The 17,414-nt window shown below is 35.8% G+C and overlaps 1 protein-coding gene across 2 annotated transcripts; it reads left to right on the top strand.

The window, feature by feature from the left end:
- Nucleotides 1-608: 608 nt before the first annotated feature.
- LOC113236480 (stress response protein NST1) lies at nucleotides 609-13,019 on the top strand. 2 transcript variants are annotated; one of them, XM_026472568.1, is made up of 10 exons: nucleotides 609-728; nucleotides 984-1,061; nucleotides 2,466-2,604; nucleotides 2,749-2,905; nucleotides 4,674-4,800; nucleotides 5,476-5,532; nucleotides 7,385-7,647; nucleotides 8,827-8,946; nucleotides 10,447-10,471; nucleotides 12,309-13,019. In XM_026472568.1, exons 1-10 carry the CDS (start codon nucleotides 626-628, stop codon nucleotides 12,389-12,391), a joined length of 1,152 nt encoding a protein of 383 aa, XP_026328353.1. In that variant the 5' UTR covers nucleotides 609-625; the 3' UTR covers nucleotides 12,392-13,019. The 2 variants fall into 2 exon arrangements, with proteins under 2 accessions (XP_026328353.1, XP_026328354.1); XM_026472569.1 differs by lacking the exon at nucleotides 12,309-13,019 and having other exon boundaries at nucleotides 10,447-11,564.
- Nucleotides 13,020-17,414: the final 4,395 nt, after the last annotated feature.

Raw genomic sequence — 17,414 nt, 5'->3', positions numbered from 1 at the left:
AAATGGGGTAAAACTTATATGATTTCTATTGATTTCATACTAGAAAATCATATCGAAGAAATAAAAGTTACAAAGTTGTTTTTGTATTTGTTTTATTCCTTATCTTCAAATGATTTCAACTGTGCCATACGAATGGTTAGAGATTTGAATCTTATTTATAATAATAGAGTAACTATTCAGCTACAATTTAAGGTATAATACATGCATCCCCGCATGCTTTTGTAAAAAGCATTTATGAGATGGCTCTCTTAAGAGGGTTCCCATAGTGCGCCGCCTCAAATTGCCTATCCCCTTTGTGGCGGCCATATTTACAGAAACATAATTAAACGAAGACATGGCTCAAAAGACTTGTATCCAAGCCAAAATTATTTATAAAAATCTTTGATATCACGTTTGTCAAATCACAAAATAATAGATATGTGATAGATATTATATTAGCGTAGTTCACAGTAGTTGTGCTAAACGTCTTGTGTTTTATAGTTTGTTGATATTGCTATACAAAACGCGTAATTTGCGTATTACATCGTGATTTTTGAGAAATCTCTGTTTTATAAACCGTTTTTATACTTTCACAAAGGGTTAATTTCAATCAGCAAAGATTGCGGTCAGCGAGTTAGAATCCAAAATGCCTGTGGTTACATCGACCACTGCAGAAGAAAATGATGACCAGAAGATGTGGAGTGCTCTTAAGCGGTACATAATACGAGAAAGGCAGAGAAAAAAAGAAGGTTAGAAGTAGAGTATTGATTGTCTTTTGCCTGAAACTTAAAACGTCTATCACTTCTAATGGTTGAATATATTTTTCTAATTTCTGGGTGGAATTTTTCTGAGCCGCACGGAATACACCCTTTGATTTCAAAATTCGTATACTAGGTTTCATAATTGCAGTTTATGTATTGATAGAGTACAATAGTAGCAATGCTGCATTATGACTTAAAATTTGTAAGTACAATAGTTACATGTTCTACTATTTACTCTTATAGAATATGAAGCAGAAGTTGCAGAGGAAAGACTACGTGAGGAACGTGAAGCCAGAGAAAGACAGGATGTTATGACACTTGGTTTGTATTGGGTTTTTATTACTATATTTACATCTTAACCTTTTTTTTGTTTTATTCACAGGTTAGTTAAGCTCAAGGCTATTTTACCCATAACTGAAAGTTAATTACTAAAAATGAATAGTGTAAAAGGCGTAGAATCGAGATTCAGCTCCAAAGTAAAAATGGAATGATATTCTTCCATCTTTTTGACCAAGATGTACAAGATCGCAATTGATTACTCAGATGAAAACCTGAATACGGGCTATGTTAACCAGCACAATTGGCATTAGCAACTTTTTTCACATACAATTTTTATTTCTGAAATAGAATCTACATCAAACATATAATATAACACATCTATTTTGAAATTTTTTTATACATATAATTTTTTTGTGTTTTTTTTTTATACAAATAATTTAAACCAACTCATTTCAAAAATCCTTAAGCGCCTGTCAACAGTCTGATGTCACAACTAGTAATGAGAAAAACTGAAGCTAAACTTATTTGAATTTTTTGTTTTCAACTATTATGTGCAATATGTAATTTAATTATCTAATAATTTTTATTAGGAAATACTGTTTATCAAAAAGTAGATATGAGAGATATTTATATTTAAAAAATATTTAACAATAACTTGCGAGTAATGAGTAAAAAATCTTTAATAGCATGCACCCAAAACCATAAAACTAAAAAAATCTTGACAAATTAATTCATCAAACATTACCCATTTTTATTTAGGAAGTACATCATACAAATGACAACTTCCTGGGCAGCCCTTTCAAAACTCAATTGTACTATTTTTTTTTCTCAACAATACATATAGCTTGTGGGAAAAATGTGCTGTTGTCAATTACATCAATTCTGTCAAGTAGATCTACATCTGTTGACCTTAGTTGCCCAAACATGAAGCATTGTGGAGAATTATGTGTTAATCTTAAATACTGTGAGTAAATTTAGTATAATAAAATAAATTTAGTAGAATTTTTAACTAAAATGTTAGGGACATTGTATGTCTAGAACACGTGTTGGTTTAAAACATTGTCCAACTTCTTGTTAAGACAGATGATTTTGTCTTGAAGCAGATGAAAGAACTTACCTTCTTAGCCAATATTGCGTCTTAATGTGCACAGAACGGTTACTATTGGGCCAGCATATTCCCTAACCTGACAAGATAAAAAAAAATTGAGCCAAGAAAATCCTTCGTATAGTGCGGGATTGAAAAGGTCAATACTTGTAATTTTGCACCACCATTTTTAAAGGCCAAAGTTGTCAACATTTATACTTATTAGTAAATATTGAGTTATACACATATATTTGTTTTTCCACACAAACCAACGTGTCGGGCCCTTTATAGGTCATGGCTGAATATTTGTAAATTATGCATGAACTTAGCAAATACAATATCAAATATGTTTTTTTTACTAGAGGAAACAAAAGAACAGATTGAACAGTTGGAACAGAAGCTAAAACAGCTGGAGAAGGAAAAACAGCAGCTGTTCATGCAGCTCAAGAAAGTCCTCAATGAAGATGAAATAAGGAAGAGACAGCAACAAAAAGATGCAAAGTGAGTAACATTTTTTGCTCTGACAATATGAAGAAAATTATTTCAATTCACTGTATTTCGGAATTTTAAGAAAGTAATTGTTTCTACTAACAAGGCAACCTTTGATGGCAAACTTCAATTATATTTTCTTGTGTTAATTCTCAGTGAGATGCAAGGCATGAAGATGGCTATGAGTAGCATGCAAATGCCCATGATGCAGATGGGCATGGGCGTTGGCGGAGCTTCCGGCGAGCCTCCTCCCGCTCCCTCCGCCTCATCAACTTCGCGGCCTCCACCTCTCACTAGTCATATGCTTAACAAGGTATATTCTTTAAAATAAATATATGCTTACAGTTGATGCTGTTTTGTAAAACAATTCTAGTGAGTGACCCTGGTTTGGCACAGATGCAGGATCGAGTTTTTTTGTGTTCGATCTTTGTATTAATAATTGTACGAGTGAGTTTAGAGTCTTCAGACGTTTTTGTCAAGAACTTGAAGTTAAACAAAATTATAGTAGCTAAGTACACTCAATGAAGTGAAGTTTTCATACTTACCATTTTTATTTCATTTTCATTCTTCAGCCATTATTGTCCCACTGCAGGGCAAAGTCGTCTCTTCCCTTTTTCCACTGATTGCGATTTAACGCCGCTACAGGCCATGATCTCGTATACGCGTCCAATTCGTCACGCCATCTCGTTCTGTTTCTTCCACGGCTTCGTCTTGTATTTGGTGGGATCCACTCCATGGTGGCCTTTGTCTACAGCTCGTTTGACATACGGCAGACGTGTCCGGCCCAGTTCCATTTTAAGCTCGCGAGTTTATGACCAACGTCAATGGGTTGTGTTTTGGAGCGCAGTATGCTGTTTCGCACGCGATGGGACAGTTTTCTTCCATGGTACATGCCTCGCTGACAAACCTCTAATGTAAACCCCTAATACTTGCCATGCTTGACAGATATTTAAATTATTATACTCTAGTTGCTAGCAACCACTGGAATATTTTCGTAACTGGATCCCACATTGCAGTCAATAAATACTATTTAAAAGAATCGGGCCAATAAAGATTTTGTATCATAAAATGTTTCATTTTTCAAAAAGTTACTTTTTTTTTTTATTAAATAATATTTTGTTTATTTTACCAATGAACTCCCGTAAAAATTAGCAGCCTACCTAATATCCTATAATAGCTTTTCATCTTTTATTATAAGGATTATGTAAAATTATATAATACTACTGTTACTTAACAAATTTGTATTTACCTGTGAAAAGTCAGATTCTATATTCTTTTAGAACCTGATTTACTACATTTAAATTTCTGAAGTTCTTTAAAAAAAAGGTTAACGCAATTGCCTTGTCTCCCCTTAATTACACAGCAGGCCCTTCGGGTCGGGGCCCATCGGCCCTTTTGGGTCTCCTGAGTTTGCATCTGCATCAGTATGTAAGGCAGTGGGTTAGTATGAGCATCTAGTCGATACCTGTAGTAAACTGAACAGCATTGAGCTTCTTCGATAACTGTTGGTATGTCCAAATGGTTGTGTATTTCGGAGTTGCGAGCGTACTAGAGAGCAGCAAAGAATACCCAGAGAATGTCATTTTGGGTTCTTTGGAGGAAAAGTAAATTTGTTTTGCTGGCTGTTGACCTCAGTTGTATCCCGTAATTCCGGAACGATTTTATTACAATGCAGTACTTATTTTTTAGAGATAAGGTTGATTGTCTTCCAAGAAGCCAGAGGAGATTTCTAAATCTAGAGTGGTTCTCAGTGCTTTTGTTTTTTAAATGTATATTCATTCTATGTCATCCTACGATTCAAATGGAATCCCAATTATTTGACACAAGAGACCTGTGGTAGAGTGCCAGGGCCTAAGTTGACCGAGGGGCAGTTCGCCAAACTGGCACAATGCGGATTTCACACGTTTTCAAAGGATTGTGAACCTTCGTTGACTTGCAAGTTTCATCTCGATGTTTTAGCGACTAGGTCAATGTGTATAGAATTTGATAATTCATGTTCAGCTGATTTTTAATTTAACACTGTCAAGAGGCGGGACATAGATGTAATTGCCTTTCGCATTCATTTATTTCTTCTACTTCAGCAAACAATAGTCCGTGGACCAATCCAAGGAGGCGTGAAGCGTCCACGCAGTCCTTCCCCGACATACGCGCTATACGCTCATCGTATACACCAACCAATGAATCATAAGCCTGTCTATTCTGATCACAGTGAGTATACCACTAATAATATTTAATTTACTTCTAGTAAATTACTTTATATATTGTGCGATGCTGTATGATCTTCAGTGGTCAGAATTTTGTTTTGGAAAGAACATTAGAAAACAACAACATATGAAATACGAGGACAAGATTTTCTCTTCCATTTATGTAAAGGATGCTGCCTATATTTGAAATTGTATTTCTAATACTAGGTGTGCATGTCAAATTTATTGAATGAATATTTAAAATTACACTATGTATGTATCCCTCTTATGTGTGGTTATGTTTAAAGAAAGTGGGTTTTTCTTAATATTGTAAACAATCCTTTTGAAGTTACTATTGAGACCTCTTTTCCTATGATTGTCATTTTAAGTACTAAGTATTCTTGCAAGCTTTTCTGATAAGAGAACATAGAGAAATAGAAGACTCAGTAAATTACCCTTAAAGAAGTTTTTAAAGGAATAACTTAAAAAACAAATGACCTACAGAATGACTTCTGTCGATTATATTATATTGTTTTAATTTCACTATGTGGTTGACATCCTCGATTAACATTAGCCGAGATTGTGGTTAAGTACTTGCCTGTATATTATAAATAACATAAAAGAAGACTTCCATTGTAATTATAATTTTTTATTAATGTGCAAAATTAGCGAATTGTGTATGATGAACAATCTTTTGCAGAGGTAGAAGACGGGCGAATGGGTCGCGGCCCGATGGCCCGCGCCGTGCTATGGAACAGTGAGTTTACCAATAGGCCGGTCATGCTTCTCATTTCTTCATTTGTTTTTGGTTCTGTTGCTCTTTTATACTGAGTGAATTTTATATTCGTATGCCGCGAACAGACCTGTGTTAATCTACATTTCAGTTGCATAGTTATTTTTATGAATTTGGTTATAATAGCGCGTTTGGGTCCCCTTAAATTGCTGCAGGGACGTAAAACGAGTAATGTAACAAACTATTTTGTACACGATTAGGTTACATTTCTTTAAACAAATAAAGAAAAAGAAGCTGTGCGCGCCGCGCTTACTTTACAAAATGCAACTTTATAGAATAGTCATATTCTCTAGTAAATAAAACACTCTCGTTATTTTTCTATGAAAGAAATTTATGCTTTATTTTGTAGAAAACATGTTTTTTTTATGATACCAAGTGATGGGACGAACAAGTCGTGCGCCTGACCACAACAGTTCCAGTGCCGCTCAGAGCTTTAAATCGCAAAGACCAGAGGGGCACTGCCGCTGCGCCCATCACCTGTGCGCGGGGCGCATTCATTATTCATTCATTCACTCTTTCATTTTATTCTTTGTTTAAAGAAATGTAACCTTATATTGCAGCACGTTGAGGTTATATTGCATTGCTCGTTTTAATGCATTTTCACGTCGTCTGGCTACGGCAATATAAGGCGACCCTACAGCATGATTACATCTATACGACCAAAACGTCGGTGACACATCACAGACGTCTGATACGTCCGAATGAATAAGTGGTCCAGGAAAGACGTGTGAAAACTAAATGAATTATAATTAATTAATTATAGTACTAAACTCTTTTGTCATTAGGACTCAATTTTCATAGTTTTGAAAGATATATGGTGGAAACAGTAAAAGTTCACTCTGTATTACATCCTTTCCGTAACGTGCTGTGATTCGTAACTTGTGATGTATTTTCATCCTCCTTCATCTTTAATATAAACTGCATGAAATGTCTCGTAGTATACCTGGTAGTGTACTTTCCTTTCCATCTATTTAGTTTTTTTAGTTCTAAGCTGTTGGTCTAATATTTATCAAAGCAGGGTAGTAAAAAGTTTTTCAGATCGGTTGCTGAAGCAAAGCTCGTCTCCGCTCTGCTTTGATAATGAGCTTTAGCGAGTATTCTATGCGGTTAGTAACAAAGTTCCTATATATCTTCAACACTATGAAGGCACGGACTTCACAAAGCTGGTTTCGCCATGGTTGCGGCTCCATGAAGAGACGAGCAGTAGTACGCGTGACTTATGGAATTGGATTTTGTCGTTTTGCCATAAAGAAAATACAATACTTTATTTATTTATAATAAATAAACTGCCTCCGTGGCCACGAAGAGGTTCCAGGTTCGATTCCCGGGCCGGGATAAATATTTGTATGGCCTACAATTATTTCTCTCGTGAGTTCGGGTGTAATTTGTGGTTGTCTATGTGTGTGTCCATGGTACCCGCGACACAGGGCTTCCCTAGTGCGGGGCTATGTTGAGTGTGTGCGTTAAAAAAAAAAAATTTAAACTTTATTGATATTCTTTATCAGTCAACCGGAGAGCTGGACTCTTCGCTGGATAATTAGTAAGCGGTGCATAAATAACATGACAAGTTAAGATTAAAAACATAAAAGATCAACGTTTATAAGTAATTATGATATATAATTTACTGGAGCCAGTGTAGAACTGGCTTCATGACGTCCGGGCCTATGTTTTACTTTAACGCTCGCTTTAACTAATGTAAGGTAGTCATCACCTCATCTATACTATTACAAACAAACATTAACAAACTTATTTCTTTTTAATTTGAATTAAATATAAGTAATTAACTACATAAATAAAAATTATAACTTTTTCGCAGAACCGTCGCAATACGGATCAAGTGTAGGCGCATCATCGGTGTCATCACCGGCATATTACGCCATGCCCACTAGTGGAGTAGTGGGCGTAGTGGGAGAACGTCCTCCACCACTGCTGTACGCTCACCACGCGCACACCCCGCACACCCCTCACACTCCTCATCATAACCTGATGTATGCTCCGGCGCCACAGCCGCAGCTGTATTTGGACATGCTGAAGAATAGGGATGGACAACAGCATCAGGAGTCGAAGAAAGAACCTCAGGTACAAGTCCACTAGAAATAGAATCCACTCTGATTTTCAACTATAAATTAAAATATACTAAGTTTCGATAATTGTTATAATGGCTATTTTATAATGGTTATTACATAAGGTGAAATAAAAAGGTGGAGCCAACCTTGAGCTGGTGATCACACTCATGGTAACAGTTTTAGCAAAATTATTTAATGATTTTTTATTCCATTTACAAAATGTGCGCGGAAACCAATTTTTTTTAAATCACAAATAATTTTTTTCTTCTTATGTTGTATGATCACCAGCTGAAGTTTGCCTGAATCTTTAATTATTCACATAATAAAGGTTCCAATCATTAAAAAATCTACTAGTACTGTACCACTTTGTAATTCTTGTATCGCTACGTTGAGAATTCTTTATCGACCATAGAGCTTTGCTCTTCTTATCATCTCATGTATTAAGTTGTGCCGTAGTCACCAAATTTCTCTTAACGCTAAGCATAGAAGGTAATTGTGTAGTTGTACGGCATATTTGTTCTTTGTTATTATAAATAACACGACGACCATGTGAGGCTGATGAATTCAGAGACATATCGACTGTGTACTGGCAATCGGTACTATCTAAATTTTGACAAGTTTACACTATGAAGAAAAAAATTTATTGCGTCATTTATGTAGCATTTATATAATAGCAGTATTTTTATTTAATAAACCAGATGCTATATAAATGACGCAAACAATTTTTTTCTACATCGTGTAAAGTTGTCAAAATTGAGATAGTACCGGTTGCCAGTTCACAGTCGATATGCCAATATTCATAGTCGTTTTTGGGCATTTTCAAGGCGAGAGTGTTTAGGCATTATTTACGTATGCATATGCTCCATCGACCTCATCGTCACTTTCAATTAGGTGAGATGGAGGTCAAATGCGCTCTTACATTTAATAAAAAAAAAAAAATAAGACTATTCTGTTGTGGGAATATGAAGACTGATAATAAATTTTGTATAAAAAAAACTGACCTCAAAAGTTCATGGAATCACATCTATTTGCCACTACTGAGGTGCTCTTTCCAACAAAAAAAGAATAATGAAAGTCGGTTCAGAAATGCCGGGAGTTATCGCGTAACATACATACAAAAAAAAAACAGTCGAATTGCGAACCTCCTGCTTTTTTGAAGCCGGTTAAAAAATAATGTTAATTTTCATTGTAGCCACAAGTGCTGATCGGGTTAAGCGAGCCTCACCATCCATCGGTGAGTAGCGGAGTGGTGTACGCGCAGCCGCCTGTCTCTCGACACATCGCCATACACACGCAGCACCCCAATATACAGGTACATTAAGAACCTAACCACGGTATTATATCTTCCCTACAGTAGTGCAACGCCTTTGATGATCGGCGATACCGCTGCCGAAAAAAACCGTAATAGGTTCTTTGAAAATTAGTATAACGTAATCATTTATTAGCAACATCGAGTATATAACCAGAAATAGAGACGAAATGTCATTTAATTTGTTTCAAAACTATTCTGCCATATCATTACGGTGACAACTGCGCTCCGATTGGTCAGCCCGTATTGGAAACAATTGACGGAAGTCGTCAATTGTTTCAATTCAAATCGACTAGTTTCACTTGAGCTTTGATATAATGGACGAAAATTGAAAAATTACATATTTAATATTTAATTACCGATGAAATGTGATTCCGTTTGTTTTGTAATTAGATGTTTTGCTATCTTTCCTACACCACCGATTGGAATAGCCCCCCCCATAGCTAGAGATATTATCTTTATTACAATAAATACAGAATATTTTTGGAATATACCGAGACGTACACAAAGGTCAGTTGTTAGCGCTGTACTATTTCAACTTTCTAATTTGTGATTTCAGTGCAAACGAGAGTTGATATTTAAAAGTGATATAAGGCCCAATTGCCTGATGAGTTGCCAGACATGGATGACCCTTATTTCGTGTCTATTTCTGCTTATGTTCTCATTGATTAGCAATAATTATTACTTTTCAACAGCAATAAATCAAGAGGACTGCTAATGTTCAAACTGCAGATCGTAATTCTGAAAAAGGTTAAAATCCCGTTGTATGTCTAGGTGGCGCTGTTCGATAGCCTGGAGGTAGTTTATATTATTTAAATTGTCGTGGTATCAATTAATTCCTTTTGAATATAAAATACAAGTAGTCAGTTTCTTTTTCTTTGTAACATGATGTAAATATTGACCATGAGCTAATTAATAATTTTACAAAAATATGCTTATCAATATATGACGTCATTGTTAGTTCCAAAATAATTTATGAGTTACCGCTTGCTAATATGGGTAAATAAGTGGTGAAATAAGCGCCATCTAGTTGATTTGTTTATTGTCAGTAGAAATTAGAGCAGCTTTGATAAATTTAGCTTGTCAATGGAAAACAAACAAATTGCTATATCGATGCCTTACTTTCTCAAGCTCGTATCTTATAGAGTGATTATTCAGGAGGTGGCAAAACTTTCTTTTTATTTTAAATTTACGCTACATATGTTTTACAATTACTTTATTTTAGCAATATGAATTTTTTATTACATTACATTTATTATTAATTAATAATGGAAATTAGATTTTCATTTTTTTTTGTTTTGTAAGATAACACCTACAGACTAAATATTCTACGAACAAAATTTGTCAATAACGTTTTATGCTTTGAATACGAGAGAAATAAATATAGGCCATACAAATATTTCCGGCCCGGGACTCGAACTTGGGACCTCTACGTGGCAGTCCAGCATGGTAACCGTTCTGCCACAGAGGCAGTTTCAAAGTCCATTTTTTTTTTATTTACAGTCAAAACCCGGCAGCATCACACAAGGTTACCCTGTCCAGCAGTCGAACCCGAACGTGCAGAACCCGAACATATATCCGAACAGACACCGATATTAGCTAGTAATCATACGCCGCCACCCGGCCAAGCCACCGTGACTACCGCTTCGGTAATGCTTTAAGCACATTTGAGATACAACTTCCTGGGAGACTGGAATAACGTCCAAATTCATTTAACGGTATATTTTTATTACTCAATAATTGTCGATTTGTGAACACAGTCGATTCTATAACATCCGCACGCGGGTTTTATCCTAATCAAACAACCTATCCCGTGTTCTAGTCTTTTCGTATCAACTCAATGGAGACATTCCCCGCAAATGGTATCTATCAACAGATGGTGGTGTTGAATTATATAGTACAAAAAACGTTCCTTATATAAATTCAAAATGTCAAAATTCAATACTAGTGTCACATTACCATTCCTGAGTTAACTAATTATTCGACCATTGATACTGCTGGTTACAACACAAAGAGGTGCATATGACATTTTTGAGGCGTGTGTGGCTGTTTCTATTGTTTTCGATATTATTTGACTGAAATAAAATTTGGACTAAAAAAAGTAGAATGTGCTACTATTCATGTGTATACAAGGTTATTTGTAAAATACAACCTCACAGAACTGTATTCCTAACATCATAAATAACAACTTTTGTTTCATGATTTTTATTAATTCTTCAGATTTACTTTCGTTAAAAAAAATTAAGTAGATCCCTAAACAGTGACAACTCTGTGCAGTAACAAAAGAAAGCCCTAGCGTAAATACCAGTCCGATGCAAAAACGCAGGAGCGGGATTGGGGGTCATCGTGGACGCTTGCCCGTTTCAATTTACTACCTTACTACCCAATACAGACCTGAAAAGTCTCAGAGAGTACAAAAATAACTTAAAAGTTTATTTTTGGTATATTCATAATAATACTACTATAGAATAATACTGATAGAATAACCAGGCTGAATTGGCAGTGGGCTGGCCATATCTGTCGCAGAAACGATAACCGATGGGGGAAGCGAGTTCTTGAGTAGAGACCATGGCTCGGCAAACGTAGTGTAGGACGCCCTATGTCCAGATGGAGTGACGATTTGCGAAGGGCTACTGGCAGCAGATGAGGACCGGGCGAAATGGCGCGCATTGGGATAGGCCTATGTCTAGCAGTGGACTGCGATAGGCTGATGTTGGTATTTATAATGTTTTGTAGAAAGTTATGGAACAAAAGCTGTTGTTTATAGTCTTTTACAAATAACCCTGTAGATTTTTTAACGTCTTATCGTATCGATGGCATACACATCGGCATAAGATACTTACCGATTGTTGCCTAGGGTGCGCCAGACGTACAAAAAAGGAAGGCTCCTTTCGTGCACTCCAAATATTACTGATAGATGAAGCCTTTTTAAATTAACAAACTGGAAAAAAGGCGATTGGAAACTTTTTCTCAGTCTTCTAGAAAATTCCCGAAGCTATAAATCCCCACAAATTTTAATAATTTTACTGTACTAATTGGCAAGTCTCCGCACCTAATTATAGTGCCAACTAATCTATAATTAAGTGTGGAGAGTAACAAACTTAGCAGATTGGAATAAGCCTAATGTGAACGGGTATAAGTTAGTGTGCCTAAAGCATAGACAGGAACAAAAAACCGGGTTTGGTTGTGCAGTGAACAGACTTTATGTTAATGTGCTTAGTTTAAAAAAGGGACAATATGTAAAGAGATATATTATTTTTAAGAAAAACAATAGTGCGTAGAAACAAAATACTGAATTTGATATATGTTTGTTTGCCGTACACTGCATTTGACTCTTAAACTCAAGGTTTATGTTAGCTGGACAGGTATTCTCCTTGGGATTCTAAGGCACGGTTTCGGGCCGAGCTTATATCGAAATGATGTTATCCCAAGTGAGGTTCACCTCTAAATCTTAAAGTAATTTTAATTCTTTCTAAAATATTGTTCACACTACATAGAAGCCATTTATAACATTTATAATCTACTTAAAGGTGAAATCTCATTAGCGCGAGCCGATGCTCGCCACGATGACGTCTCATTTCTTCATAATTACAAAATTGTTATCTAAGGCGGACATTTAAGAAATGGAACTTTTACTTGAACTTTTTTGTTCGTTTTGTAAATACGAAGAACTTAATAAGCTTATCTTTGCTTAGTTGAAGCCAAAGTTCGTTTTATAGATCTTAGAAACTGCTGATTATGTCACGAGTAGGGCTAGAACGACCTATTGCGACTTACGCGAAAGCGACATAGAAGCGGGAGATATTATTCTGTACGCGAGAATAGGAGTATTTCGCGCTTAATGTCGCTCACGCGTAAGTCACGCCCTGTCGTGCTATCCCTACAGCATCGTCAAAATGTCAATGAGAATACCAAGAGTACTACAATGCGATGCGAACAATACGGACTAATGCATATTCACCTAGCAGCGGATTTTTCGCTTAATCTAAGGTATATTATTATATAAAAAATGCTTGTCTTTCCTGTTTTGTGATGGTAATGTAGAGGAAATAAATTATTATAAACGTATGTATATATTACTTCTTTTTTATTTTTTACCTTCCTAGCGGACGGCAAAAAGAGTTAATGTTTTTCATTATATGCTTTCAAGTTTATAGATTTTGCATACATATTTTCCTTACTGCATTGCACATTAAAATCTACTGCCTCAGTGACCGAATGCTTACCACGCTGAGGTCCCGGGTTCGATTCCCGGGCCAGGAGAAATGTTTATAGGGCCAATATTTATTTCTCTCGTGAGTTTGGGTGTAATTTGTGGTTGAATAGAATAGACTGTAGTATTTGAATGTTTATAAATAGATAATTGAATGACTACCACATGCATTTATTAAAATAAATAGTTGTGGACTATTTTGCCGTTTAAATCCGATGCTCTTCTAGCATGCTGTGTTACTAATAGTGCTTCCAGATTGCTAGATTTTTGCGATCGTTATTGTCGCTCGATATTTTGCTCAAAAAGAGCCGCTGTCGACCAGGTTTGCTCGATTTTATCGATCGTTACTGTCGCCTGTTAGCGATCGGTAAACATCACGGTAAAAATCAAATAAATTTGTAGTCGCGCCTAAACCTAATTTAAATTACACACTGTCGATTGGCAAAAAATGCGCTGTTGGTCGTCAGTTGGTAGATTTGTCTGACCACATGTCTTGATCGACAAAAAATACGATGTCAATCGTGTGTTGCTTACCTACACATTTACTTATTTTATTCATACACGTGTCGATCGTCAAAAAATCGAACAAATCTACAGGCACTTACATAAAGAATGGTTATGTTCGACCTCCTACCCTGTATAAATAAACCCAAAATACTTTGCCTTTTCTTGGCCCTGTATTATTCAGTCCGAGCTTTCTTTCATCTCTTCTGTTATGTGTGTTGTACACAATGATCTTATATACTCATACGTCGTACACATGTCGTACAGTATTTTTTTCGCTTGAAATGAAACATGTTCTAAGTATGAAACTGACAAAGGAAATTCTTTTTAATGATAAAATTAAGAGCAAAGAATATGATCAAGACCAAAGATAATAAAAATTATTACGTACGTACGAGGAAGGGGGTGTTAGATTCCATCTTCTGACAACATGACATAGTTGAATTTTTGCTTAAAAATTCTGTCTACAGAAAAATTATTGCAAAATACAGCTTAGGTAAGTGATTTTCCAGTTCTTATATATCTACTATTTTAAGTAATCATTTGTGTAGGGAATTAGAAGGCATATTTTCATTGGCTCCATAATTTATAGGGATTCAATTTGCGTAAACGTCATGAATTATGTTCCCAGTGCACCTCCTTACTCCTTGCTCACGTTATCTTGAATGAAACCAAGCGGGCGAAAGGGGGTGCCGGCACTCTGTTGTCTGTGGGGTGAGAGTTAGGGTGACTACGAAACGCAATTAGACTATTACGGTTTGGGGGAAAAGGGTGATTTTCTCAAGATACAAATTGTCGTGTGGTTTGTTCTCCATTAAGAATTCGCTCGATAATCCACTAAGGAATAAATCCATTAGGCGGACAGGTGCGTCTCTGTGTATAATAATATATTATATAGTTTGCAGGGTCATTGCTATCCAACCTATGTGTCGCTTTTGCCGTAAATCCAATCTTTGGCGTTACCCTACCTCAAAACTTCAAACTCTTTTCCGAAGATTTCTATAGTAATGATCAGGAGAAGTGCCATATTAGTGATATTATGGTTATCTAAGCATATATACTAAGTCTTTCATCCTGGCAATTTCGGTCCCGACAATTTCGGGGGTCTGGAAGATTTTTTGCCATTTTCGAAACTCGGGATCGGGACAGATGTTTTCATTCTCGCCTTGGAAATAACAAGACTTTTGAGACAACTAAACAGTGTTAAAAATCTACTAAACCAACCAGTGACCTTTTGATGAAAGCAACGGTATTTCTTATTCTGGTTACACAAACATGGCAAACATTGTAGATTGAAGCTTATTATAATCTGTGGAAATTGAAGAATGCTAGTAAACTTCTTGTTTCTTACTCACTGAAAAAAAATGAAAAAGGAAAAACTAACGCATTTTATTTATTTTATAATTTTATAATTTGAGTTAACATAAAACTTGATTTAAATATCATGTTTTGACTGCTTAAACTCAGAAATAATCTCGAAAGTGTCGATTTTCCCGCGGTTTTTGAGACTGAGTCTTTATTTTTTGTCGGGACGCGGAGATGCAGAGACTGAAAGCCCTAATACATACCAATAAAGTCCACGTTTCAAACTGAATCGCTTGGTTACCATTACGTGGGTGGAGGTGCATTATCGGTTTGACCTGCAAGTAGGTCGCGTGCACCTACGATCGATGCACTCAAACATCTTTGTTTTCTTGTTTATAAACGGTCGCAACTTTTAGTTTTCTTTTCTTATTACGCCTTTCTACACTTATAAGGCATTCACCAGGTGTTTTATCTTTTCCTCAAGAGCTGATTGTTTTATGTCGAGTTAGGTGGTCTGCAATTTGTTTGCTCTTACTGTACAATTAGTTGTACGTACAGGAAATTAAGGAACGTAGTTATTGTTATACAGTTTTATTATGTCGCTGGAGTTGTGTTCTGAAAGTAAAATTATTTTTTGATATTTAAGTACGATGGCGTTTGCACGAAGGTACTAAAGTATGTACTTAGGTTGCTGATATAATTTATCCTATATTATGTGATTTAAATATATAGGTATGTGCATTGAACAAGGTTCATTTCCCAAAAAAAAAAAAAATAAACAAAACACATCGAATGTGCAGTGCATCAAGTGAGCAGAATACAGGACCTGCGGTAATTTTAGACAATGCGTTGTTAAAACACAAAAGCTTTTACAACGCTATAGGACACGTGTCTCCTTTTTTTTTAAAGGGCTTTTCTCCAACAAGTTTCCTTAGATGTGTACCATCTCTGTAGTACGCGATAATTTAGTACTTTAGAATGTACTTTTCCAAATAGAGTCAGTCACACGAGAAATTTTGAACTAGGAAATGTTCTATAATTTTGTTGCTTATACTATTATAGTTAGACACATACATATTTTAATCTGAAACCTTACATCACATCGCGGTAAACAAGACACGGTACAAGATTAGTTAACGTTGTAGCTATTCGAGGCCATGTTTCCAGACTAATTTTCCGGATACTAAAACCATATATTCGCAAGCTGGAGTCGCGCCAGGCGCCTGGCATTAAAGTAGTAATATGTACCAATTATAATACACTAGGCGCATTTACTGTCGACATAGTATATAAAATAGGTATGTAACTCGCGTATTTCGTAATTTCCAGCTGTGGGAGTTGTCTATATACACTTACATTACCTATACATAATACAAAAAGAACTTTTGTTTTCGCGTGCTAATCGCAATTGCAAGATTCAAATTATATCTTCACCCTTAGTGTAAATAAGGCTACATCTGCAAAAACTTTTCAAGAGAAAAGGTTTCTTCTAACGAAATTAGTCGATACCTTTTTGATGCTTAAGAATATATACTACCTTAAATGGCTTTGGTTCATTCCGCGTAATAGTCAAAATGTTGAATCAAACACTGGAAAAAATATTAAGTGGTGGAAGTGTTATACAATTTTATGTGTACGTAATTTGTTTCATGTAGTTTGTATATATTTATGACTTTCATGTGGTATATAAGTGCGTTCTACCAGTTATGTGCTATGGAGCCGAGACGTAGACTTAACTAGTAGAATGTCAACGCTTACCTATGTCCAGCAGTGGATGCGTATAAGCTGATGATGTGATAAAAGCATTTTGACGTACACACGTAATTTTATCATACCAAGAGTACGAATTACGCTTGTTTTACATGTCATTTTAGACATAGTCTCCAATTATAAACTGACTTTTTCATGTGGTCGCTTTAACCGAGGCAACACTTCAGCGCTCGTCCTTTTGTATTGTATAATCTCAAATGTAACCAATAAATAGGTAAATGTAACATTAAATAGTTAATTACTAAGTAGTCAATTACTTTTATTTTTAATACTCCTATGTACCAACGTATGCTGTGGCAACTTGTAAATAAAACAACACAATAACTTGAGTCACAATATCCATTTTTTTGACCACTTGTTTGTGTATGTTTTGTAAGTTGTCCTAAATAAATAAATCTAAGTACGAAGTGTGGGACTTGTTGGTTGTCCTAAATAATTCAACATCTAATTTACATACATTTTTAGTAGCAGCAGAGCTTCTTGTGGAAGATTTCGGCTAGGGAAATATTGCCACCTTACCTATTTATGTCGCCAAGCAGTAATATGAGCATTACAGCATTCCGTTTTGAAGGGTAAGGGTGCTGATGAAATTGCAGGTATGTGAGACAGGGTGACAGGCGCAGTGGCAGTGTTCGGAACTCTGAGCGCTCCTGCAACGGCTTTAGACAGGCAGATTGAT

This window comes from Hyposmocoma kahamanoa, unplaced genomic scaffold (assembly GCF_003589595.1).
Source record: "Hyposmocoma kahamanoa isolate Upper Pololo Valley unplaced genomic scaffold, ASM358959v1 92, whole genome shotgun sequence".
Lineage (NCBI taxonomy): Eukaryota > Metazoa > Arthropoda > Insecta > Lepidoptera > Cosmopterigidae > Hyposmocoma > Hyposmocoma kahamanoa.
This window is presented reverse-complemented; position numbering and strand designations above follow the sequence as displayed.

Bases quoted from the DNA above. Each gene is read 5' to 3' on its own strand.
- LOC113236480 (XM_026472568.1), top strand. From the start codon at position 626: ATGCCTGTGGTTACATCGACCACTGCAGAAGAAAATGATGACCAGAAG. The intron at 729-983 runs GTTAGAAGTAGA...TTACTCTTATAG, and splicing joins AAGGCAGAGAAAAAAAGAAG to AATATGAAGCAGAAGTTGCA. The intron at 10,472-12,308 runs GTTACCCTGTCC...TTAGCTGGACAG, and splicing joins ACCCGGCAGCATCACACAAG to GTATTCTCCTTGGGATTCTA.